The sequence below is a fragment of the Geotrypetes seraphini genome, chromosome 1, assembly GCF_902459505.1.
Source record: "Geotrypetes seraphini chromosome 1, aGeoSer1.1, whole genome shotgun sequence".
Taxonomy (NCBI): Eukaryota; Metazoa; Chordata; class Amphibia; order Gymnophiona; family Dermophiidae; genus Geotrypetes; species Geotrypetes seraphini.
Window position 1 is genome coordinate 428,881,992 of NC_047084.1, and position 26,822 is coordinate 428,908,813.

A 26,822-nucleotide genomic window follows, 5' to 3' on the forward strand; every position below is an offset into this window, starting at 1 on the left:
GGTCCTGTTGAGGCACACGCATTCCACCAGACTCTAAATGCAGGATTTTTGCGCCAGTCTCCAGAAGGACAGCAGGGTGTTATTTTTTCCCCGAAGTCACGGACCTAAGTCAGCTCCCCAGCCCTAGAGTACGCGGAGATGAATTCTGAAGCTCTCGCCCCCCTCCCCCTGCGCGCAATGGCATGCGGTACAAAGTCACAGATATTGCGCAGATCTGGCGCAGTCGATGCATACATCCAGATTAGGGGCTGGGTAGTCCATCCCAAATAATTTAGACAGAAATGAAACTTTGAAAAATAGATTGATAAAAATCCAAGATGGCCACCAGTGAATTTGCGCCAACGGCAAAAATAAATATCTGAAAATTATTTATTTTTTTTTTTTTAATTGCAATTTGGGAAGGTGGGGGACATGAACCCTACCGTCAAACTTTGAAAACAGTTTTTTTTAAACGTTCAACAAGCCACCCCTGAAGTTCCCATAGGAAATAATGGAGGGTTACTCTCAGTTCTGCAGCTAAGTGGAGGAAAAGGATTTTTTGCCCCAGAAACTTCTCCAAATGATCAGAGTAGAAGATCTTTGGACTGCCAACTATGACCTCTGCCTCCACGGATCCTTTGCATGCGGTCGGGGATGGGAAAGGCAGCCTGCGCCTTGAAACCCGGGTGGGTTTCACTCCAGATGCATACAGCCTGTGCTTAAAACACTTGATAATATCACCAGGCAAGCAAACTCCCAGGGGAAGGGGCCCTGAGTTTAAGAATGGGGCACTACAGGCTGGCTCCACAGATCCACCGGAGTTTCTCTGTGAAGCAGCAGTCTGGCACCACAGGACTGCGCCCTTACCTCTGACAGGGTACAACCTGGAAGGAGTCTCAAGGGACTGAAGCCACTGAGAAAGTGAACTTTAAGCGAAAAAACAATAAAAGATGCAGAGCAACTGCAAAATAATTCTACACGGATTGCTTGCAGAAATTGTAACTGGATACGTTTGCTAGCTCTCAGGCTAAGGGGGTGGAGCATGTGCTCAGAAGAGTGTTGGATTTCTGCAACTCCCAGATTGCGGGTTGGGATTGAACACCTAAGTGTATGGAATCTGGAAGGGATGTAACAGAATAGAAGTTGAAGGGACCTCTTTGGCAATAGTAGTCTTTTCGGTAATGCAAAGTACTCTTCATGTACAGAAAACTGAATACATTGGTGGGACAGCAGATGGATGCTGTATAATGGAGCAGTGGTCTAATATTTCACATTTAATTTTTACTTGCTATATTGCAAAATCATTTAAAAAGTCTAAGCAGTTTGCATTATCATCAAAATGTTTAAGGGTAAGAAATAGATAAAATAAGGTTGCTTAGTTTACAGTTTCCAATTTATAAGAGTAGGTATTTAATTTGGGAGTAAACTTTACAAATGAAATACATTAGGATGGGAGGGTATGATAAAAATAAGATACTGGTGAAACTGAAGTCACATCACGACCACTCTGAAAGCAGCTAATATTTATGATCACTTAGCAAAATATTTAATGGCAGGAAAATCTGGTTAGGTTTTGAGAAATGTTTTAAAAGGTTTTTTTAGCAAGCACTCCTTCTGAAGATTCAGTGTTTCCATAACGAAGCAGTGTTGCTAAAGCAAGTACTAATAGAGAGCAAATTTGAAGGTGTCTCAAAATCATAGTTGGTCCTCCAAAAGAGTATGTAAATTCCTTGATGGGTATATGGTATGAGAAAGCTAGACAGGAAAGAGTTCCAGCGTAAAGTATTTGGTGGGTAAGAATAATTTTAAACATAATGCAAAAAAAAGAAAGCTAGTGCTCTTTAGTTAGGAAATAGGTCACACAATCATATTTCTGGGTTCCGTACAATAATTTAACCACAGCACTTTGAATAGCTAATCTGTGTAATGCTATTGCAAAAGACCTTGCAGTAAGGAATTGCAATAATCAAGCCTCAAGATAAATAAAGCATGAATAAGCAAGTAAACCATTATGATCAAGAAAAGAACATATGGCACATATTTGATGCAATGCATAGTAGAATGTTTTCTAAGTTGAAAATTTAAGATGATTGTCTATAGCAGTGGTTCCCAACCCTGTCCTGTGGGACCCCCAGCCAGTCGGGTTTTCAAGATATCCCTAATGAATATGCAATTTGCATTATATGCAAATCTCTCTCATGCATATTCATTAGGGTTATCTTGAAAACCCAACTGGCTGTGAGTCCCCCAGGACAGGGTTGGGAACCACTGGTCTATAGAGACCCTTAGAATTTTGACCAAGACCATATGATACTATCCATGTGACTCCATACAAGATCTTGGCATTTAGAGTACTGTATTTGGAAGTCCTCCAAGCTGTTTTCTTAGGCTAGAAACATACAACTTTACAAAGCCTCAAACTGATTCCAGAAGTTGAGGTACTTGTAGAGATGCTGAGTGCATCATGGAGTGGGTTCCAAACTCATCTGAACATACTGTGCCTATGTAGTAAGTTAGGTGAGAAATTAACAATTTACTATATGCAGATTTGAAACACTAACGGGTGGGACAGCAGCACCTCTGAAGCATCTTCATGCTCAGATGATTCGAGAGTATAGGGACTTTCTTTATAGTTAGGTCATCCTTGACAAAGTATGGAGAGCGGGATTTCCCACTTGGAGATACTGTTATATAAATTCCTAGACTGATTTGAGGTTTGGAAGTTTAAATAAATGGTGCTGTTCTTTCTGAAAAGGGGACCATCATCCCCACACCATGTAATGAAAAAAAATCTTAGGTATGAGATTGCTTCCTTCTAGCAAGGATTGCTGAAGAGAGTTCAAACCTAGGAAACTCTCTAGTGCAATTTGACAGATTAGAATGTGGGGAAGATCATAAAAAGTGAACCTGAGCAAATTAAAAGGAGGGGTAGGGGACTCAGATCTTCAGACAATTGTCTTCATGCAGATTTTATCCTTGTAGATCGAAATGACACTGTGCTGGAATGGTAATGCTGAAATTTGAGCAAATCATAACACCTCTTAAAAGAACTCACTAACAATCTCCTGCAGGAAGAAATGAGGATACTCTGGAAGGAACCTAGAGCAATCAGTATAGGATTTAGTTCACTGGTTATTGCACAGAATAGGACTGTAGTTGAATCTGCACTAAATCAACTAAGGTACACAGTGGTGAATGCACTGGCATAGGTCAGATGTTAGTAGTATCCTTGTGATGTCATGAACCTGGATTTGACTGCAGTCTATTTTCAGGACACATTTGGAAACTTCAGCAATAATAGCATTGCAAGCATCTTTGCTATTGAACTAATTAGATATAATACCCAGTGTCTCAGGCCTCTACAAGCATTACAGACATCCATTACTGTGCTTATAAGCCTACAAGGTGCTTTAGAGCTTTCAAACTGTCACCACTTTTGCTTTAACTGGCCATCTGAAGCTACTGTGTGAGTGAGTGGATTAAACTCCACCTTAGAGATCTACAATAGGCAGCGAGTTAATTTCTGTATACAGGAAACCTTTTTTCCTGCCATTCAAAATAGCTTCTCCCCATGCCTACAGCAAAACTTGGTTTATTACATTAGGGATTTCTATTCCGCCATTACCTTGCGGTTCAAGGCGGCTTACAAAAGATTTATAAACGGGGGTTACAATGGGAGTACAATAGATTTACTAGAGTAGTAAAGAGTAGATCTTTTGACATTTCTCAGGTTGTTAAGATTAAGGCGGCTTACAAAAGATTTATAAAGGGGGTTACAATGGGTGTATAATTGTCATTACTAGGGTAGTAAAGAGTAGATCCTTTGTCAGTTTTAGCGTTGTTAAGAGTACGTGAAGTTAGGGCTGTTTCAGGAATTTCTTGAAAAGTATAGTTTTTATTTCTTTTCTGAACGTCTTGCAGTCTGGGGTGGTCGTCCGAAGGTTGGAGATCTAGTTGTCTAGTTTTGCGGCTTGAGTGGCTAGGAGGCCGTCGTGTAGTTTTGATCATTTTACTTTGATCGGAGGAGGTATGAATGGGGAATGCGTGTTTCTGTGTCTGGTTGTGGATGCTTGGATGAGGCGATTGTTCAGGTAGGATGGGCTTTCTCCGTTTAGGATTTTAAATAACATGCAGTAGAATTTAAATTGTATTCTTTCTTGGATTGGTAGTCAATGTGAGTTGATGTAAGCTTCTGTGATATGGTCATGTTTTCTCAATGAGTAGATGAGTCTCAAAGCTGTATTTTGGATTGTTTGTAGTTGTTTGGTCATAGTAGCAGGGCATGGAAGGAAGAGGATGTTGCAGTAGTCCAGCAGTCCTAGGATTAGGGATTGTACTATAAGCTGGAATTGTGTTCTTTCAAAGAATTTCCGGACTAGTCTCAGATTTCTTATGATTGCGAAGGATTTCTGTATTGTTTTATTTATTTGCGGTTGCATGGTACAGCATCTGTCTATAGTCATTCCTAGTAGTTTTATGGTGGTTTGGATGGGGTAGTTGATTGAGTTCTAAATTGGTTATGGTTTGGACTTTTGTCATTTTCGAGGAGGATGAATTTGGTTTTGTCTGGGTTGAGTTTAAGTTTGTGATCTTTCATCCAGGTCGTAACTGTTTCTAGTGTTCGATGTAGTATATTTGTCATGGTGGTATTTGGCTGATCATATGGTAATGTCATCGGCGTAATTATAAGTGGTTATGCCTAGATTATCCAGATGTGTTCCAAGAGAGGAAGTGTATAGGTTAAAGAGGGTAGGGGATAGTGGGGATCCTTGTGGAACTCCGCAGGGGTTTGACCAAGGTTCTGATTTTTCTTTGTTTGAATTTACACTGTAGGTTCTGGATTTAACATGTAAAGCAAAAATATTCTGTTAAACCACAACACTGAAACAGTGATGTGCAGTAGAAGGGAGAATTAGGTTCTTATCTCAATAATAATCTTACTAGCAGAAACACAAACGAGTCTTGAGTAAATGGATTATTCACCTCAACTCGCAGGTTTATGTAGGAGTCATCTATATTTTTCAGCTCTCACCCTGCTCTGTGCCCCTCAGTTCATACCAAAACAGTTGAGAAACAGTACAAAGAAAAAAAAATAAGGAGGGGGATAGGGAACTCCTTACTCAGTCTAAATCTGCTCCGACTTCAAATTAAAAGATTAACGAACATGACAAATAAGAAACTGGAAAAAAAAAATAATTAAAAAAAAAAAATCATGGTGGAACCCAATGTCACTTAGATGAGTGCAACTGGCACTAAGTGATGCGACTCCCATAAACTTCCAGTAAGATTTTTTTTTTTTAATCAGAAGAGTAGCTGCATGACGCCTACTCTCAAAGAAGCTCACCCTGGAACACTATGGAAAACTTCCAGGTTTTCTTCACTCTTCAGACCTTTGGACAGCAGAAGGTCAAGCTAGAGAGACTTTTTCCACAAGCCCTAAAGCATGAGAGGCATGCTACCTGCACCTTGGAGAGAACCACCCCTAGTCCTTTCACTAGCATATCCTGAAGAAAAATCAGAAACACCAAAAGTGGGGCCTGAAGAAGCTCCATACTCTCCCCTTTGTGCACCAGTGCTGAAAAGGCTTCCATAGGCGGAAACTGTCGCTGGCTTCTTAGATCTTAGGAGAGTGGCCAAGGACATGCACTCAAGAGCTATGTCGTAAGTCCAATGTGATCCAGATCCCCAGGGCCACTGAGTCCTGAAAGAAGATTTGGATGAAGAGGCAGCTTGAGCCATCTGCAGATGAATCAGAATCTGCATATCATGGACAATGTGGCCAGTCTGGGGTGACCAGGATCACCAACTCAGGACTGTTTGCTATTCTTCAAATGATTCTGTCTACTATGGGCTATGGGAGGAAAATCTACAACAGCACTTCCAGGTTCAGATCTTCAGCTGAAGAAGTGACAAGCTCTCTTGTTGGACACTGACACCATCAGATTGAATACCGGGATTCCCCACAAGCTCACAATGCTGTTGAATGCCATACAGGAGACGCACCATTCCACCAGATCCAGCATCTGCCTGCATGTCTCCACTCCGCCACATTCACTGCAGACAGCGTTTGTAGATGGACTTTGACCCAATGAAGCAATTGGGCTTTCTGTGTCAATGTAGCACTATTTGTGCCTCCCTGCCTGTTGACATACACCGCTGCTGTGGAATTGTCAGGAAACACTCTGACTACCGTGCCTTCCAGGGATTGCTCCAACACCTGCAGCACCAGATGAATGGCGTGCAGCTCCAATCTGTTGATCGACAATTTCCACTGAGAGGGTGACCAGCAACACTGAACTGGGTGGCTGTTGCAATGTTCCCCCTCAATTGAAGAAATTGGCATCTGTCGTCAGGATCACCCAGGACGAAACACGTCTGTTAACTCCTTATATAGCATGTAGGAACTAGAGATCTTTAAATAAGCAATTACTTATAATTCCATCATGCAAACATGTCAGAGATGCAACTTTTGCGGTAAACTATCCTAAATATTGGAACTTACTATCATTGATACTAAAAAATAACTTCAGTGGAAATGTAAAGACATATCTTTATCTGAAGTCTATTCTTAGGCATAATGGGTATTGCTGGGAGGATCTTGAAAGAAAAAAGAAAGAATACCATTGATAATTTTGGAAAGTTTTTTGATCTGTGCTCGGATAGTATATTTTTTTTACATTGTGTATTTTGAACATATTTTTAGATTGTAAGCCACCTTGACGATCTTCCCTAGGGGAGATAGAAAATTTTAAATAAACTTGGAAACTAGGAAATGCAGAGAGGTAAGCCCTTCGACAGGAACTGAAGCCAAAACCAGGCTTTGGCACATCATCATCTCAGCCAGCGGCATCTGAAGAGAATGCCTGTGGATACCAGAGAGAGAAGCACTTCCTGCAGGGGACAGAGGTGCGCCTGGACAACCTCTATGGTGCCACCGTTGATCCTAGCATTTGAAGACAATGCGAAGCAGTGGGAGCTTGCATTGCCAGGATATGGCTTTTAAGCTTCAGTTTGCGTGGCTCTGGTAGAAAAATATGGCCTTCTGGTGTGTCCAAATGAACTCCCAAGTACTCTAGGGATTGGGCTGCTTGACTTTTGAAAATTTATCACCTAAACCAGATCTTGCAAGAGTTGGACAAGCTGTGCCACTGCCATGTCGCAATACGCTTTGGAAGGTGCTCTGATCAGACAATTGTCCAAGTATGGATACTGAGAGAATGCAAAACAGCGTTAAGGTTCCAAGTCGGGAATGACTGTTGCGCAGGAGGATGTAGCCGCATTGTTCCTTTAAAAAATCTGGCTATATCTGGATGTGAAGCCAAAAACATTCTTCACTTGAGCTCTAAAGCAAGAGAAGACTGCCATCTGAGTTTTTGGGGAACCAACCACTAGACTCAAGCCTGTCCTGAAGAAATGCTAGGAACACTGACAGCGGAGCCTGAAAAGAACTGAAAAGTTGTCCAAGCTTTAGACCAAGTTGCAACAGTTGCTGGTTTCTTAAATCTTAGGGTAGTCATGACCTTCTCAGAGTATCCCTTATATGCTAAGGTCACACATTCAAAAGCCATGCCATTAGCCCAAAGTGTTCTGGATCCTCCATGGCCCCTGGCCCCTGCAAGAGAAGAGTTGAATGAAATGACAGTTTGAGACATTTGTCCCTCTGAAGACAGACTAGATCTACGTACCACGGCTGATGCGGCCAATCTAGAGCAACCAGGATTACCAACCCCAAGTGAGTCACTATTATTTCAATGACCTGGCTTATTGTGGGCCAAGGGAGAAACACATACATAAGAACATAAGCAATGCCTCTGCTGGGTCAGACCTGAGGTCCATCTTGCCCAGCAGTCCGCTCATGCGGCGGCCCAACAGGTCCAGGACCTGAGTAGTAATCCTCTATTTATACCCTTCTATTCCCTTTTCCAGCAGGAAAATGTCCAATCCTCTCTTAAATCCCAGTACTGTATTCTGCCCTATAACGTCCTCTGGAAGCGCATTCCAAGTGTCCACCACACGTTGGGTAAAGAAGAACTTCCTGGCATTTGTATTGAATCTGTCCCCTTTCAACTTTTCCGAATGCCCTCTTGTTCTTTTATTTTTTGAACAACAACCCCTTCTCTGACCAAGGCTGTATTAGGGCATCCATACCAGTGCTTCCTGGCTCAGATCGTCAGCTGAAGCAGCAAGAGACTTTTTTGTTGACTGCCCACACCATCAGATTAATCTTCGGACGTCCCCATCAATGCATAATTCTGTCGAAGGCCGTCCGGAATAAAGACCACTTACTCGGATCGATGGGCTGAGATAGTTGGCCTGCATATTGTAAACTCCCACTATACGATAGTGCTTGTAGGTGGACTTTTTTGCCCCAGAAAACAATAACTGGGTCTCCATTCTCAACGGAGCACTCTTGGTGCCTCCCTATCTATTGACATATGCCACAACTGTGGCATCATCTGAGGAGACCCTGACTGCCATGTGTTCCAGGACGGTCTCCAATGTCTGTAGTGCTAAATGAATGCCTCGTAGCTCCAAGCTGTTGAGGGACCATTTCCTCACAGGAAAACCATAGTCCCTGAACCAGGTGACCGCTGTAGTGACACTCCCCCCCCTTCCCTCTCCCAGCCATAAAGATTGGCATCTGTCATCAGGATCACTCAAGGGAAGATGCAGATAAGCAAGTCTTTCGACAGCAACTCTGGCTAAAGCTACACTTTGATATGCCCCCGCTATCTAGGCCAGTGGCATCAGAAGGGAATTCATCTGAGGAGCCCAACGAGACAACAGCACATCCCGAAGAGGGCGTATGAGAGATTTCATCCAAGGAACTACCTCTGTGGTCACTTCCATTGACTCCAGCACCTGGAGCTAGTGTCAAGTCATGGGAGCTCACATCACCATAATCTCCAACATCTGGTATCACAGCTTCAATTGCATGGCTCTAACACAAAGCCTTCTGCCATGTCAAAGTGAACCCCCAAGTACTCTAAAGATCATGTCTGCTCCAGGTGGTTTTTCTGAAAATTGATTATGCAGCCCAGGTCCTGCAGCAGTTGGACTACTTGCACTACTGCTTTGTCACAGATGGCCTTGAAAGGGGCACAGATCAACCAATCATCCAAGTATGGTTGCACCTGAACCCCTGTTTTGTGCAAATGCACTGCTACAATGACTATTAACTTGGTAAAGGCGAAAGGCACTATTGCCAGATCTAATGGAAGCGTCGAGAATTAGAAATGTCTCTTCAGCACATGGAATCTTAGGAACTTCCTTGATTTGGAAATATGGGAATATGCAAGTAAGCCTCCATCAAATCCAACGAGGCTAGAAATTCCCCCGGTACCACTGAAGCAATGAAACAAACATGATGGCAGATAAAAGGCCAAATGGCCCATCTAGTCTGCCCATCCATAGTAACCATTATCTCTTTCACTCTCCAAAGAGATCCCACGTGCCTATCCCAGGCCCTTTTGAATTCAGACACAGTCTCTTATCTCCACCATCTCTTCTGGGCGACCTTTCCATGCATCTATCACCCTTTCTGTAAAAAAGTATTGCCTTAAATTACTCCGGAGCTTATCACCTCTTAATTTCATCCTATGACCTCTCATTGCAGAGTTTCCTTTCAAATGAAAGACTCAACTCAGGTGCATTTACATTACATAGGTATTTAAATGTCTATCATATCTCCCCTCTCCCACCTTTCCTCCAAAGTATATTGATTGAGATCTTTAAATGTCCCCATATGCCTTATGATGAAGACCACATACCATTTTAGTAGCCTTCCACTGGACGACTCCATCCTTTTTATATCTTTTTGAAGGTGTAGCCTCCAGAATTGTACACAATATTCTAAATGAGGTCTTACCAAAGTCTTATACAGGGGCATCAATACCTCCTTTCTCCTACTGGCCATATCTCTCCTTATGCAACCTAGAATCCTTCTAGCTTTCGCCGTCAGCTTTTCAACCGGTTTGGCCACCGTAAGATCATTACATATAATCACACCCAAATCCTGGTCTTCTGTCATGTACATAAGTTCTTCGCCCCCTAAACTACCGTTCCCTTAGGTTTTTGCAGCCCAAATGCATGACCTTGCATTTCTTAGCATTAAGTTTTAGCTGCCAAATTTCAGACCATTCTTCAAGCTTCGCCAAGTCTTTCTTCGTGTTATTAACACCATCCGGCGTTTCTACTCTATTGCAGACTTTGGTATCATCTGCAAAGAGGCAAATCTTACCTGACAACCCTTCAGCAATATCGTTTATAAAAACGTTTAAAAAAAGAGCAGGCCCAAGTACAGAACCTTGAGGCACACCACTGGTAACATCCCTTTTCTCAGAATCAGGGCACTCAGGCCTCCAGTCGTCTCAAGTCTTTCTTGGGAATGATAGGCCTCTAGTTGTCCCAAGTCTTTCTTCGTAATGATAGGCCTCCGGATGTCCCAAGTCTTTCTTGGGAATGATAAAGTATATAGAGTATCTGTCTAAACCTAGATAGAATGAGTTCTACGACTTGAATATCCAGGAGCCGTTTCACCATTGCTCTGACCTTGATTGCTTTCTCTGGCTGCCTGGCCAGAAAAATCAACAAATAAATCCAACAGGGATTCTAATTTGTAGCCCACTTAAAGAATGTCCAGCACCAAGTATTCTGATCAAAATCTTGCCCAGGCCTTCAAGTAAGCCAACAACCTCCTTCCTCTCCGTGAGAATTTGGATACAGGACTGGTGTCATTGTGACTTCTTGGAGGTTGTTGCAGTGCATGAACCTGATGGTTGACCTCATCTGGAACCTCAAAACCCCTGAAATGATCTGAGCACAGGACCCCACTGAGTACAGCCAAAGGTGTTGAGAACCACAAAATGCACCATGACCCATTCCGTCCAGGAGGCTCGTAGTTCACTTTCTGGCAAAGACTTGGGACTATGATCTGCCACACTGGCTATAAGATTGGCTAGCCCCTTGACCCAACAGCATGCGACCCTTGAAAGGTAGGTTACTCAAATTAGCCTTGGAAGCAGAATCTTCCACCCATTGCTTGATCCAGAGCATTCTGTGGGCTGAGATAGAATAAATAGAAACTTTGCTCATGACCTTGAATATGTCAGAGCACCACTACATAATCTACCCCTGAAATTAGTAAGTGTGTGTGCCCCCTCCTCACTATCGGAGCCTGACGTAGGATAGTATGGCAGGCACATGTGATGAAAAGCCTTTTGTCCCAGCCTTTGGCTGCTGCCTTTGGTCCCAGAGGCAAGGCCTCAAGTTGTCTTGAGGACTAAATCCACCTTCTGGTCCTATGCATCCTTTAAAATTACTCCACCTTCACTAGGAAGAGAAATGTGTTTTGTAACTTACACTACCAGTGAATCCACTTTAGGTGGTCTGAGGCTAAGAACTGCTCATGAGAGTGCACTGAGCAGTGGAGGTTTGTGGATGTTTCAGCTTCAATAACCACAAGGATTCTGTGATGACCCCAGCAGAGCCACTGGCTTGAACAGGCGGCATACCATTGTGTCCTCCCCCTGGTCCATTGCCAGCACAAGCTCCTGACTGGTGACCCTGGCATTGGACCCTGAATCCTTCAAAACTGAGGATTCATTTTGGGAGAGAGGCATTGATTTTGACCCCGAGTCATCCCAAGTTCTTCTCTGACTGGATGTCTGGTTCCTGAGAAGGAACTGCCGGGGGAGGGGGGGTGGGAACCATGCTCCGTGAGGAAAACCCTCACGTACAACACATCCAGTTTGTCCCCAGATGGCATAAAAAGGCCCTAATAGCCCATATACGTATTGAACATTAGCCTGACAAAATCAGGGGTAAACCCCTAAATCAGATACCCTAGGGATACCTGCAGGGACCCCCCAATGTCTCCTTATGGGCTCAGAGGCATCTGCACTTTGCTTAACATGCCGAGTTAATGTGAGGGCTCCAGGAGGGAATCCTTTCATGATAAACAAGCCACCTGTGACACTATTGCCCTGGAGGGACTAGAAGAGGCCCTCCCAGCCACAGACCCGACAGTCTGCCTTCACCCAGGCAGAGCTGCCCCAGTGAACCTGGGGATCTCTGAAGCACCGAGAAGCCTTTAAAATCGAGACCAAAAATCTCAAAAATAAACTGAAAGTAGATAAGATCGACACTTTCAGCTCATAAGTAGAAGGAGAAACTGCGAAGAACACAGCACAGGGAAAGGGTAGGCAAACTTGTGAGTAGAGGTGGATAACCCCACTGGTTCAAGACTTGTGCCTTTTGCACTAGAAAGATTAGGTTCATAATCTTTCTTGTAGATGTGTCTAGTAGCCCTGAAGGTAAGGGGTTATGCATCCAAACGCGTAAGCTTAACTCCATCTCCTTAGTTTGTAGAAAAGCAATTGAGTACTGTAATGACAGACATAACTGGAAGGAAGAAAATGAGGAAAAAAATCCCTGTCACTACAAATCGATTCTGCTCTGTTACAAACATATCAATGATCATCAACATTCAAGTAACTAATCAAAACAGCTAGCAAAACTATGTGCAATCTACACTGATATATAGCATTCAGAGCTACTCGCATGTCCTGCTATTAAGCAGAGAGGCTAGACTTTACTTTGCGTTTTTCTTTTTTTTTCAGCTTATTGGAAAGACAGAAGTCTCCAAAGCCAGACTAATCCCAAGGGAGAAAGCAGGCAAAGCCCAAATTATAGGGTGGCCATCAGAGCAATTTGTGGATGCTCCCACTACCAAACAATGAAGTTGAACGCCTGGCTTTTTGAGTTTCAGTTTGCATGAGGTCTCCAGCTGAACACTAAGAAAAAATACTCGAAAATAAAATTGCAGAGCAGAAACACTTGAGCAACTTGCTTTCAGAAAACAAACAAACAAATTGAGGGGGCAGGAGCAGCTGCTTGGGAAGAAGGCATAGTTCAAAGATGATCAACAGAAATCTGCAAGCAACTTGCGGGTTCAGATGCATAACCTTAGCGCTCAGGACTACGAGACACTGCACTAGAAATTGTAATATATTTCCAGAACATGCCCCTTATCTGCCATGATTGCCAGGGTTACAGAAGGACACTTAGATGTGAATCATCCCTATACAAGCCAGTTAGCCTATAAAATAATTTGGGTAATTATGACCTAAAAACACTTAAATAAGGTGTTTTCAACCAGGATATTTAGTTCTTTTTAGATAAATATTCCTACAGCATGAACTAGAAAACTGGGTGATTTGTGATACTGTTATAGTAATCTAAAATCACTATCAACGGTGACAAGAGAAAGATTGCTCACGTGTGTTCAATAATTTCAGTTTATTTAATATTCTCACATATCCAACTTAGTAATTGTTGAGGGAGGGAAGAGGCATCAAAGGATCAATTTAAACATACTCCCCTACCCCCAATTCTTGAAAGTAAATCATTTAAAAAGTGATAAAAATTAAAATGCAAGAGGAAAGAAAAACATATTTTTAACAGATTTTGCATCCCACACATACCTAAAACGCTGGGCTTGCTGCGCCAAAGGTCCTGGATACCTCCTGTTTGGAGACTGGTACAGCTGGGACAAGATAGCCTGGTTTGTTTTTTGGCTTGGATTATTTGCAAACTTAACAGTGATTGGTTCTGTGGCAGCTGGTGGCTTCTGCCCATTCAGGCCTTTAATAGCTTCTTCTGCTTCAATCCTCTTATCAAACCTGATGAACCCCACACCCCTAGAAACTCCTGGACACATAGATGAAAGAAAAAAAAAAAAATACAAAGCACATATTGTAACCAAGGTAAAAGAAAACAAAATTTCTACACACAATTGCATACTAGGATTCACTCTTTACATCTAGGACAAACTGTTGTCATCGAGAACATCTGCCAGTAAAGATTGAAACCTTACATTTTGCAAGAGCATATATTCCAAGCCAGGCTGCAATTGGCAATTTTAACTCTAGAACTGTGACACTCTAACAATTGGCATAGGGTTGGGCAGGGCGAGTAAAGGAAATTCTGCAGGACACTTATATGTTGGTTATAGAGAGCTGTATGTTACCAGAACAAGCGTTACAGCTGGGCAATCACATTTCTGACAATCTAGAGCAGCAGGACCTTCCTCCCCCTTTTAACCAAAGACTTTGATCAGTGGCATAAGAACATAAGAAGTTGCCTCCGCTGAGTCAGACCAGAGGTCCATCTTGCCCAGCGGTCCGTTCCCGCGGCGGCCCATCAGGCCTAATTGCCTGATCAGTGTCCCTGAGTAATTTTGTAACTGCCTCAAATCCTCTAATCCTATCCCTATAACCTACCTCTACTCCTATCTGTACCCCTCAATCCCTTTGTCTTCCAGGTACCTATCCAAACCTTCTTTGAAGCCCTGTAGCGTGCTCCTGCTTATCACATCCTCCGGTAGCGCGTTCACTTCCTTCTTCATTCCCCATCACCGTTTCAAAAGAGCACATTTCAAATGCAAAAAATGTGGTTGCTCAAGACAACCAGGGCAAAACCGTGAAACATGGAGGTCTTGCTGCTCTAAATGGTCAAATTTGCAAGAGAATGGGACATGAGAAAAATAATGGGTAAACAACCAACTTGTGTAGAAGGATAAACTTTCTTATATAGTGTTATCTATACATTAAGTTAAAACACAAAAATATCCAAAAATATTAACTTGAGGCAAAAGCTTCCCAGCCATAAGGTAAGTTGATCATTCAGTTGCAGTTTTATTTTGATAAACTGCCTAAATGCCAAGGCAGACCCAGCGGTGTATAATTTAATGGGTCAGACCAATGGTTCATCTAACCCAGTTTTCTGCTTTAAACAGTGGCCAATCCAGGTCACAGTGGCAGAAACCCATTTCTCCCCAGCCATCATATTTGAATATACCCGAGAATAAGTTCCAAATCTGTATTCAATCTGTATCCAACTGTCTCCAACCATAAACAGCAGCAATACGTTTAGTCACTCTGAAGAGGAAATAAAGCTGAAGCTGGCTGCAACTCTGGCAGACAGACATATGTCCCCACCCAATAGTGTCTTCAGAAAGGAGGTCCGCCCATCTGGCCCACAATCAAATGTACCCATACATTTCATACCCCTGCATCTAGTTTTCAATTACAGTAAAACCTTGGTTTGTGAGCATAATTCGTTCCAGAAGCATGCTTGTAATCCAAAGCACTCCTATATCAAAGCGAATTTCCCCATAGGAAATAATGGAAACTCAGACGATTCGTTCCACAACCCAAAAACTTTAATGCAAAATACTATACGTACTTGTATTGCAAGACCTCGCTCATTTAGAACAGTCACTACTCCCGAAGCATCAGAGAGAGAAGAACCATCGGCTCAGCTGTGATGTGTGTAAACTATATGTACTTGTATTGCAAGACATTGCTTGTATATCAAGTTAAAATTTAATCAAATGTTTGCAAACCAAATTACTTGGAATCCAAGGTTTTACTGTATATTCAAACAAGGCCTGCCAGATGAAAACAAATATAGAGCAAGGATCTACAAAACCGCTGTCTCCCCTCCCTTTCACAAATATCTCCTCCACTATTGTGAAAACTGAACAAACCAAATTACTACAGAATGCTACATAGAAAAAAAATCAAGCTAACAGAATACTTTAGTCACACATGGCAAGAATAGTGTTAGGGGAGTGAAAATAGGGCAACTGCCTCCTGGTCAGAGGGAGCCCTAAGCCAGCTGGAAGCTAAAGAAGCACAGCCTGGGCTTTGCAGTCCCCAGTTATGTCTAATACCTTCTCTAGCAGGATACATATTTCAAATCTGAAATATAATATGGCTGAGAAAATAAAGGCGAAAGAGGTGGTGTTCATGTAATATAAAAAAAACAAGAAGATGAGAGCAGAAAGGACTACAGGGTGAAACTGAAAGAAGCCAAGAGAGATACGTTTGGCGAAGGCACAGGCGTTAGAACAAATGGTTAGAAATGTAAAAAAGGGAGATAAAAATTTTTTCAGATATATTAGTGAAAGAAGGAAGATAAAAAATAGAATTGCTAGGCTAAAAGATGCTGGGAACCAATATGTGGAGAGTGATGAGGAGAAAGCAAATGTGCTAAACAAATACCGTATTTGCCGGCGTATAAGACGACTGGGCGTATAAGACGACCCCCCAACTTTTACAGTTAAAATATAGAGTTTGTTATATACTCGCCGTATAAGACTACCCCTTCTTCCGCACACCTTCTGCACAACAAATAAAACTTAAAAGAACATCAGAATTTATTTCAACAATTTTAATTAATTCACTAAAGCAATAGAATTCTTTTCCTACCTTTGTTGCCTGGTTTCTGCTTTCCTCATGTTCTCATTCAATTCCTTCCATCCACTATCTCTCTTCCTTCTGCATCTTCCATTTGCTCTGTTACTGTGCCTCTCCCTTTCTTCCCCCTTCCAAATTGGTCTGGCACCCATCTTCTTCTCTCTGCTCCCCCCATAGTCTGGCATCTGTCTTCTTCCCTGCCAGCGTCTTCTCCCTACTCTGTCTTCCTCATTTCCTTTGTGTCCTTCTCCCCCCCCCCCTTCCCATGGCCTTTCAGCGTCCTTCTCCACCCCTTTGTATTCCCCCATGTGCTTTCAGCCTCCTTCTCCCTCCTCTGTCTTAAAGTGCTTTCAGAGTGCTTTCAGAGTCCTTCCCCCCCCCTCCTGTCTTCACCATGGCCTTTCAGCGTCCTTCTCCCCCCCTCCTTCTCTACCGCCCCGGGTGCAGCACAGCCGGCCAGGTCCCCTTACTTTTGTGGCACTTCCCCGACCGACCGACAACAGCCCCGGTCCGACAAACCTCCCTGCCCTTAACCGCGAATCTAAATTACCTTCTTACAGCTGCTGTAAGAAGGTAATTTAGATTCGCGGCTACAGGGCAGGGAGGATTGTCGGACCCGGGCTGTTATCGGTCGATCGGGGAAGTGCCACAAAAGTAAGGGGACCTGGCCGGCTGTGCTGCACCTGGGGCGGGGCGGACCGCCCCTCTCCCTTGGTAGCCACTCGAACCGCGAGGCTACTCTCCTTCTCCTTATCTGCCCTGCCTGCAGCACAGAGCCGAACGGAAGTCTTCCCGACGTCAGCGCTGACGTCGGAGGGAGGGAGGGCTTTGTTTAAGCTTTGTTTAAGCCCTCCCTCCCCTCCGACGTCAGCGCTGACGTCGGGAAGACTTCCGTTCGGCTCTGTGCTGCAAGCAGAGAAGGTAGGGAGAAGAAGAGCCGCGTACATCCAGAAGACTGAGCATCCAGCCCCGCAGGAGCCCCGCGACCCTCGGAGGCGTCCCCATGGGATCCCCGCGACCCTAGGGGGCGTCCCCACTGATCCCCGCGACCCTAGGGGCGTCCCCGTGCAGCTCTCTAAACAGTACCCGGCGTATAAGACGACCCCCGACTTTGGGGAGGATTTTAAGGTACTGAAAAGTCGTCTTATACGCCGGCAAATACGGTACTTCTGTTCTGTGTTAACAGAAGAAAATCCTGCAGAAGGACCGAGATTGTCTGGCAAAGTTACACGAGAAAATGGAGTAGATTATGCGCCGTTCACAGAGGAGAATGTTTATGAGCAACTTGAAAAACTGAAGGTGGACAAAGCGATGAGACCAGACGGGATCCATCCCAGGATACTAAGGGAGCTCAGAGAGGTTCTGGCGAGTCCTATTAAAGACTTGTTCAACAAATCTCTGGAGACGGGAGTGATTCCTGGGGATTGGAGGAGAGCGGATGTGGTCCCTATTCATAAAAGTGGTCACAGGGATGAAGCAGGAAACTACAGGCCGGTGAGCCTCACTTCAGTTGTTGGAAAAATAATGGAAGTGTTGCTGAAAGAAAGGATAGTGTACTTCCTTGAATCTAATGGGTTACAGGATCCAAGGCAACTTGGCTTTACAAAAGGTAAATCGTGCCAAACGAACCTGATTGAATTTTTCGATTGGGTGACCAGAGAGCTGGATCGAGGACATATGCTAGATGTAATTTACTTGGATTTCAGCAAAGCCTTTGATACAGTTCCTCATAGGAGGCTGTTGAACAAACTTGAAGGGCTGAAGTTAGGACCCAAAGTGGTGAACTGGGTCAGAAACTGGCTGTCGGACAGATGCCAGAGGGTGGTGGTTAATGGAAGTCGCTCGAAGGAAGGAAAGGTGACTAGTGGAGTCCCTCAGGGATCAGTGCTGGGGCCAATCCTGTTCAATATATTTGTGAGTGGCATTGCTGAAGAGTTAAAAGGAAAAGTGTGCCTTTTTGCAGATGATACCAAGATTTGTAACAGAGTAGACACCGAAGAGGGAGTGGAAAATATGAAAAAGGATCTGCAAAAGCTAGAGGAATGGTCGAATGCCTGGCAATTAAAATTAAATGCAAAGAAATGCAGAGTAATGCATTTGGGGATTAATAATAGGAAGGAATCGTATATGCTGGGAGGAGAGAAGCTGATATGCACAGACGGGGAGAGGGACCTTGGGGTTATAGTGTCCGAAGATCTAAAGGCGAAAAAACAGTGTGACAAGGCAGTGGCTGCTGCCAGAAGGATGCTGGGCTGTATAAAGAAAGGCGTAGTCAGTAGAAGGAAGAAGGGGTTGATGCCCCTGTACAGGTCATTGGTAAGGCCCCACTTGGAGTATTGTGTTCAGTTTTGGAGACCGTATCTGGCGAAAGACGTAAGAAGACTTGAGGCGGTCCAGAGGAGGGCGAAGAAAATTAAAGGAGGCTTGCGCCAGAAGACGTATGAGGAGAGACTGGAAGCCCTGAATATTTATACCCTAGAGGAAAGGAGAGATATGATTCAGACGTTCAAATACATGAAGGGTATTAACGTAGAACAAAATCTTTTCCAGAGAAAGGAAAATGGTAAAACCAGAGGACATAATTTGAGGTTGAGGGGTGGTAGATTCAGGGGCAATGTTAGGAAATTCCACTTTACGGAGAGGGTAGTGGAGGCCTGGAATGCGCTCCCGAGAGAGGTGGTTGAGAGTAAAACTGTGACTGAGTTCATAGAAGCGTGGGATGAACACAGAAGATTTAGAATCAGAAAATAATATTAAATATTAAACTAGGCCAGTACTGGGCAGACTTGCACGGTCTGTGTCTGTTGTGTATGGCCGTTTGGTGGAGGATAGGCTGGGGAGGGCTTCAATGGCTGGGAGGGTGTAGATGGGCTGGAGTAAGTCTTAACAGAGATTTCGGCAGTTGGTACCTAAGCACAGTACCGGGTAAAGCTTTGGATTCTTGTCCAGAAATAGCTAAGAAGAAAAAAAAAAAAATTTAAATTGATTCGGGTTGGGCAGGCTGGATGGACCATTCAGGTCTTTATCTGCCATCATCTACTATGTTACTATGTAAAATAAATTAATTTTTCTTCTACTTTTTGTTGTCTGGTAATTTTATTCTTCAAATCACATTGGTCTCAGGCTTTGGTTTCCTTTGTCTTCATTGTGGCATGGCTGGCTCCTGAAAGTAAAATATGCGCAAGAGGAGTTGGGAAGGAGATGCCGATATTTTCTTACCACAGGGGCGGTAAAAGGTCTTGTCCCCATTCCTGCGGTAAACCGGTTGCAAATGCCTCTATTCCTGCGGATTTACTGCGGTGACCACGGTTTACCGTGGTAAATGGTCCCCGTGTCATTCTCTAATCCCCTCCATTCTCAGGTGTAACTTTGCTAACCAATCGCGGTCCTTCTCCATGTTTCTCTTCTGTGAATACTGCTCATAACAAAACTTTCAAAGATAGGGATAACAGATACTGCTCTTAACTGGTTCACCGACTTCCTCATGAACAGAGAATACAGTCAAAAAAGATGATATCTACTCTAACAGCTGGAGGGCCTTCTGTAGAGTATCGCAGGGCTTGCCACTCTTTCCCATTCTGTTTAACCTGTTCATGACCTCTCTCGGGGACATCCAATTTGAAGACAAGAGCATGTCATACGCTGATGACATCCTACTCCTCATACCAAAAGGAAACCAAGTCGACACCACCAAGAAAATCTCAGATAACATAGAAAAAAATCTAAACCTGGGCAGCAACCCAAACACTAAATCTAAATGCCTCCAAAACCAAATTCCTTTACTTCCACAGTACCCAACGAACAGCACCAACAAGCATCATGCTCCAATCTGACAACACACTCACATTAGATAAAACCTCAAAAATTCTAAGTTACATCCTGGACTCCATTAACCATGGAGCCTCAAGTATTCCATCTACAAAAGAAAACCCACTACACCATGAGGCAGTTGAGACTCATCAAGTCATACTTCCCCATCAGCATTGTCCAGATGATATTATCCCAACTTGATTATTGTAACTGTCTACATGGGAATCAACACCACTCTTTGCACAAATTGCAGCTCATTCAAAACACGGCAGTTAGACTCATTTTCGGCATACCTCAAACAACTCCACTGGCTACCCCATCACAGCCTGAATAAAATTCAAAACATCCTGCATATAATCTACGGAAACTCAGCAGCCCCTCTCAAACTCCTATCCGATGCATGGTCCATCTCTCGCAGACTACTCAACAAGATCCAACTGAACCTCCTCTCAACGAAAAATCTCAAGTATAGAAGAATCTTCTAAACCACATTCACCTTTCTGAGAGTCAAAATCTGGAATGATCTCAGTCAATAAGAACAGAAACCAACCATGCCCAATTCCAGAGAAAATTGAAAATTCTGCTCTTTGACAATTAACTTTATACGATCACCTTATGCAACCATTCTTTTGCTTAGTATCATTAGGTCTTCTCCTCCATCCCCCCCTGCCCCCTTCCTCCTTGCTTCCCCTTGCCCTATTTACCCTTTCCAAGTCGCCAAGAGCTTGCTTAGGTTTATATGACTCACAAATATTAGATTATATTAGGTTTAGCACGTTTGCTTTGTCCTCATCACTCGCCACATAGCAGTTTATATAAGATTGGTGCGATCTCATTTAGAATATTGTGTAGAATTGAGACTGCACCTTCAAAAAGATAAAAAGAATTGTGTCAGTACAGAGGAAGGCTATTAAAATGGTGAATGGTCTTCGTCATAAGGCATATGGCGACAGACTTAAAGACCTCAATATGTATACTTTAGAGGAAAGGCGGGGGAGGAGAGATATGATAGAGACGTTTAAATACCTACATGGCATAAATGCACACGAGTCGAATCTCTCATTTGAAAGGAAGCTCTGGAATGAGAGGGCTTAGGATGAAGTTAAGAGGAGTAATCTAAGGAAATACTTTTTTACAGAAAGGGTGGTAGATGCGTGGAACAGTCTCCCAGAGGAAGTAGTGGAGACAGACTGTGTCTGAGGTCAAGAAGGCATGGGATAGGCACGTGGCATCTCAGAGAGGAGGAGATAATGGTTGCTGCAGATGGGCAGACTGGATAGGCCATTTGGCCTTTATCTGCCATTATGTTTCTATGAGTTCGTCAGTTGGTCAGGGTTGTAAGAGAGTACTGAATACCTCTACTGCCACAAACCTTCTGCCTAGAAATCAATTAATCTTGGCTCTGTCCTCTGTCACCATGCAATCTAACTTTGGTTCCCCCCCCTTTCAGTTCATAATTTGTTAGCAGTTTCTTTGGTCATGCCCACAGAATCAGGCTACATCGTATTTTTTATTACACTTTGGCCAAAGTAATTATACTTTTGATATGCAAAGGTTAGGACTATAAACCAGGCATGGATGTTATTTAAAAATACCATTGTGGAAGACCAGACTAGATGTATTCCACGTATTAGCAGAGCTGGAAAAAAGAATCAGAATGGTTAAAAAGTGAAGTGAAAGGCTATTAGAGCCAAAAAACAAACAAATATCCTTTAAAGAATGGAAAAAGGATCCGAATGAAGAAAATAAGGAGAGACAGAAGCACTAGCAAGTTAGATGAAAAGCATTGATAAAGAAAGCTAAGAGAAACTTGGCAAAGAGGCAAAAACTAACAAGTTTTTTAGGTACATCAAAAGCAGAAAACCAGTGAGGGAATCCGTGGGACTGTTGGATGATCAAGGAGCAAAAGGGGTGCTCAGGGAGGGTAAGGACATAGCAGAGAGACTGAATGAATTCTTTGCTTCGGTCTTTAAAGAAGATGTACGAGATCTATCTGAACTGGAAATGGTTTTCAAAGGTGATGAAAGAAATTTCAGTGAATCTGGAAGATATACTAAGCTAAATCGACAAAGTTAAAAAGTGATAAATCACCTGGACTAGATGGTATACATCCCAGAGTACTAAAAGAACTCAAACGTGAAATTGCTGACCTTCTGTTAGTGATCTGTAACCTGTCTCTAAAATTGTCTGTAGTACCTAAAGATTGGAGGGTGGCCAATTTAATGCTGATTTTTTAAAAAGGGTTCCTGGGGAGATCTGGGAAATTACAGACCAGAAAGCCTGACTTCAGTGCCGAGCAAAACTGTGTAAACAATTATAAAAATATAAAATTGTGGAACACGTAGACAAACATGATTTAATGAGACAGAGTCAACATGGGTTCAGCCTAGGGAGATCTTGCCTCACCAATTTGCTCAACTCTTTGAAGGTATGAATAAACATGTGGATAAAGATGAACCGGTTGATGTAGTGTGTCTAGATTTTCAGAAAGCTTTTGATAAAATTCCTCATGAGAGGCTCCTAAAAAAATTAAAGAGTCATGGGATAGGTGACAAAGTTCAATTGTGGATCAGGAATTGGTTATTGGATAGAAAACAGAGGGTAGGGTTAAATTATCATTTTTCTTAATGGAGAAGAGTAAACAGTGCAGGGCCGCAGGGATCTGTACTTGGACAGGTGCTATTTAACTTATTTATAAATGATATGGAAATTGGGTTGATGAGTGAGGTGATTAAAATTTGCAGATGACACTAAACTGTTCAAAATGCATGACACAGAAGGATTGGGAAGACCTGCAACGTGACAAACACGCTCGAGGAATGGGACGCAACATGACAAATTAGGTTTAACGTGGATAAGTGTAAGGTGATGCATGTCGGCAACAAAAATCTTATATGTGAATACAGGATGTCCGGTGCAGTACTCGGAGAGACTCCCCAGGAAAGAGACTTGGGAGTACTGGCAGACAAGTCAATGAAGGTGCCCGCGCAATGTGCGGCAGTGGCAATAAGGGCGAACAGAATGCTAGGAATAATTAAGAAGGGGATCACAAACAGATCAGAGAAGGTTATCATGCCGCTGTACCGAGCCATGGAATACTGCGTCCAGCACTAGTTGCCGTACATGAAGAACATTGTGCTAATCGAAAGGGTCCAAAGAAGAGCAACTAAAATGGTTAAGGGGCTGGAAGAGTTGCCGTACAGTGAGAGATTAGAGAAACTGGGCCTCTTCTCCCTTGAAAAGAGGAGACAGAGGGGACATGATCAAAACATTCAAAATAATGAAGGGAATATACTTAGTAGATAAAGACAGGTTGTTCACCCTCTCCAAGGTGAATGAGAGGGCACTCTCTAAAGTTAAAAGGTGATAGAATCTGTACAAACGTAAAGAAGTTCTTCTTCACTCAGAGAGTGGTAGAAATCTGGAACGCTCTTCCGGAGGCTGTTATAAGGTAGAAACACCCTCCAGGGATTCAAGACAAAGTTAGACAAGTTCCTGCTTAAACAGAACGTATTCAGGTAAGGCTAGACTCAATTAGGGCACTGGTCTTTGACCTAAGGGTCGCCATGGGAGCAGACTGCTGGGCACGATAGACCACTGGTCTGACCCAGCAGCGGCAATTCTTATGTTCATGCAGATTGTATAAAATTGCAGGCAGACCTTAGGAAATTGGAAGACTGGGTGTCCAAGTGGCAGATGAAATTTAATGTAGACAAATGCAAAGTGATGCACATTGGGAAGAATAACCTGAATCAGTTACTGGATGCTATGATCCACCCTTGGGGGTTAGCGCTCAAGAAAAGGATATGAGTGTCATCGTAGACAATACGATGAAACCTTCCATCCAATGTGTGGTGGCGGCCAAAAAGGCAAACAGGATGCTAGGAATTATTAAAAAGGGGATGGTTAACAAGACTTAAGAATGTTATAATGCCCCTGTATCGCTCTATGGTGTGACCTCACCTGGAGTATTGCGTTCAATTCTGGTCTCCTTTTCTCAAGAAAGATATAGTGGCACTAAAAAAGGTTCAAAGAATAGAGACTAAGTGATAAAGAGGATGAACTCCTCTCGTACGAGGACAGCATGAGGGAGGATGCTAACCTATGATCCTGAACTTTTATAAAAAGTGTATACTGGATAAGAGTCTTAACCTTCCAAACTCATGAGTGGATAAATGAAAAAACCTCAGCCCCACCACTCCACCGCTGTAGTATCTTATTACTGCGGGAAGAAATTACGTGGTGCAATCATCACTAGCTAATTCATTCATTTGTAAGTGTTTTTGTTTAAATAATATGCTTAAATAAATAATTTATTAGGTGATAGTAAGAAGTACTAAGGTTCAGTGTACTTATCTTGTGCCAGCTAAACTCTGGGAACATGACCCTGGGTTTAGCTGGCACAAGATAAGTACACTGAATCTTAGTACTTCTTACTATCACCTAATAAATTATTTATTTAAGAATATTATTTAAACAAAAACTCTTACAAATGAATGAATTAGCCAGTGATGATTGCACCACGTAATTTCTTCCCACAATAAGATACTACAGCGGTGGAGTGGTGGGGCTGAGGCTTTTTCATTTATCCACTCATGAGTTTGGAAGGTTAAGACTCTTATCCAGTATACACTTTTTATAAAAGTTCTGGATTTCATACTGGAGTAAGGACTATTGATACTATTGCCATAGTTCTAGTGAACCTATGATCCTGGACATCCTTGAGGGCCATGATAGCCCCACTGAAGAGTCTGCCATAATTAAGGATTACACACTCAGAAGCCACAGCTCCTCCACAGGCAAGAGATACAGCCTAGCAATGGCACACACCACACACAATTCCATCATCTGTGGAGTCCCACTGGGCCGAAATCAGGATCTTCCAGCTGCATTATAGGATGAGCAGTCTCCTCCGATGAAAGACTCCGGAGAAGAAATGTTCAGCACCTCCAAAGACTTAGCAATAAGAGGCCAGTTTCTCCATCCTAACCAATTGAACAACCATGTCTCCCCCTCCTCCAAAGTGTCAGGAAGTAAGCAGACCGCAGCCCCAGTGAAAGGGTCCTCTAATCCTTCGTCTGACATCAACTGTGGCAAAGGGACCTCCATAGGAGCAGAGGTTGGCCCAAATGACTAAAATTGCTTAAGTTCACTATATCCAAATACAACCTTCCAGAAAGCTCCTGGTCAAAAAGCTAGCATAAAAAACTAGCTTTTATTTTTTTGTTATTTAATGTTATTTAAGAGTCTCAGCCCCACCACTCCACCGCATCAATAAATTTTTATAGTGGCAAGCTTTACGTGGACACATCATCACTGGCTCATAATGATAATTTTTATCTTTCATATATTTTAAATGTTGAATTCAAGTTACTATATAGTGTAAAATGCTCAGTGCTCAATAAATTAACTTTCACAATATATAAATATGCTTCATCTGTTTCATATCAAATATTTTATATCGATTTAATCATAGACTTTATCTTTATGAAGTTTTTCACTATTATTCCAGCTTAGTTTAGTTTAAAGCGCAGTTTTGGAGGATCAGACCCAAAATATTTTGCGTCTTGATTTATCAAGGGTCCCCCCTCCCCCCTAGTAAGACAAACTTCTGTTAGTATTTCAAAACTTTCAACATCTTTCTAAATCCACTCTAAGCACCTGTTAAATTTAAAAACAAGACTTTTTTTCTATTTATTCTTACCGTTAGTGCCAGCATTAGCCACCCCACCAAAAAAGTTTTTTAGGCAAAGATGGCTGCGGCGTGCTTCCGTTCGTCTATATATGCAGATTGATAGGCTTAAGAGCGATAAATCCCCAGGACCAGATGGCATCCATCCGAGGGTCATCAAGGAACTGAAAGGGACTATAGCTAAACTGCTTCAACTAATAGCCAATCTGTTGATCAAATCGGGAAAGATTCCAGAAGACTGGAAGGTGGCAAATGTTACGCTAATCTTCAAAAAAGGTTCGAGGGGAGATCCGGGAAACTACAGACTGGCGAGTCTGACCTTGGTACCGGGAAAGATGGTAGAGGCGCTGATAAAGGACTGCATCATTGATCACCTTGACGAACACGGTTTAACGAGGACCAGCCAGTACGGTTTCAGCAAAGGCAGATCTTGCCTGACGAACTTGCTGCACTTCTTTGAGGGAGTAAACAGGCGAATAGACAAGGGCGACCCGGTCGACATTGTATATCTGTATTTTCAGAAAGCGTTCAACAAGGTTCCGCATGAACTACTACTTCAGAAAATTGCAAGCCATGGAATCGAAGTTGAAATACGTGGATTAAAAACTGGCTGGAGCATAGGAAAGAGAGTGGGGGGGGGTAAATGGACAATACTCGGACTGGAAGAGTATCACTAGCGAGGAGCAGCAGGGCTCAGTGCTTGGACCCATGCTCTTCAACACCTTTATAAACCATCTGGACATTGGTACAAGTGAGGTGATTAAGTTTGCAGACGATACAAAGTTATTCTAAGTACTGAAGACACAGGGGGATTGCGAAGATCTACAAAGTGACATAATCAAGCTCGAGAAATGGGCAGCGACATGGCAAATGAGGTTCAATGTGGATAAGTGTAAAATCTCATGCACGAATACAGGATGTCCTGGGCGGTACTTGGAGACCTCCCAGGAAAGAGACTTGGGAGTTCTGATCGACAAGTCGATGAAGCTGTCTGCACAATGCGCTGCGGCGGCAAAAAGGGCAACAGAAGGTTAGGAATGATAAAGAAGGGGATCACAAACAGATCAGAGAAGGTTATG

The 26,822-nt window shown here is 43.0% G+C and overlaps 1 protein-coding gene across 13 annotated transcripts in view; it reads right to left on the reverse strand.

The window, feature by feature from the left end:
• The window catches only part of ELAVL2 (ELAV like RNA binding protein 2), a 374,857-nt gene that overhangs the window by 22,797 nt on the left and 325,238 nt on the right, over positions 1–26,822 (reverse strand). For all 13 annotated transcript variants that reach the window (XM_033919237.1, XM_033919228.1, XM_033919270.1 and 10 more), the window contains one exon: positions 13,464–13,689. In XM_033919237.1, coding sequence (XP_033775128.1) covers positions 13,464–13,689 — 226 coding nt within the window. The remainder of the gene's footprint in view (positions 1–13,463; positions 13,690–26,822) is intronic.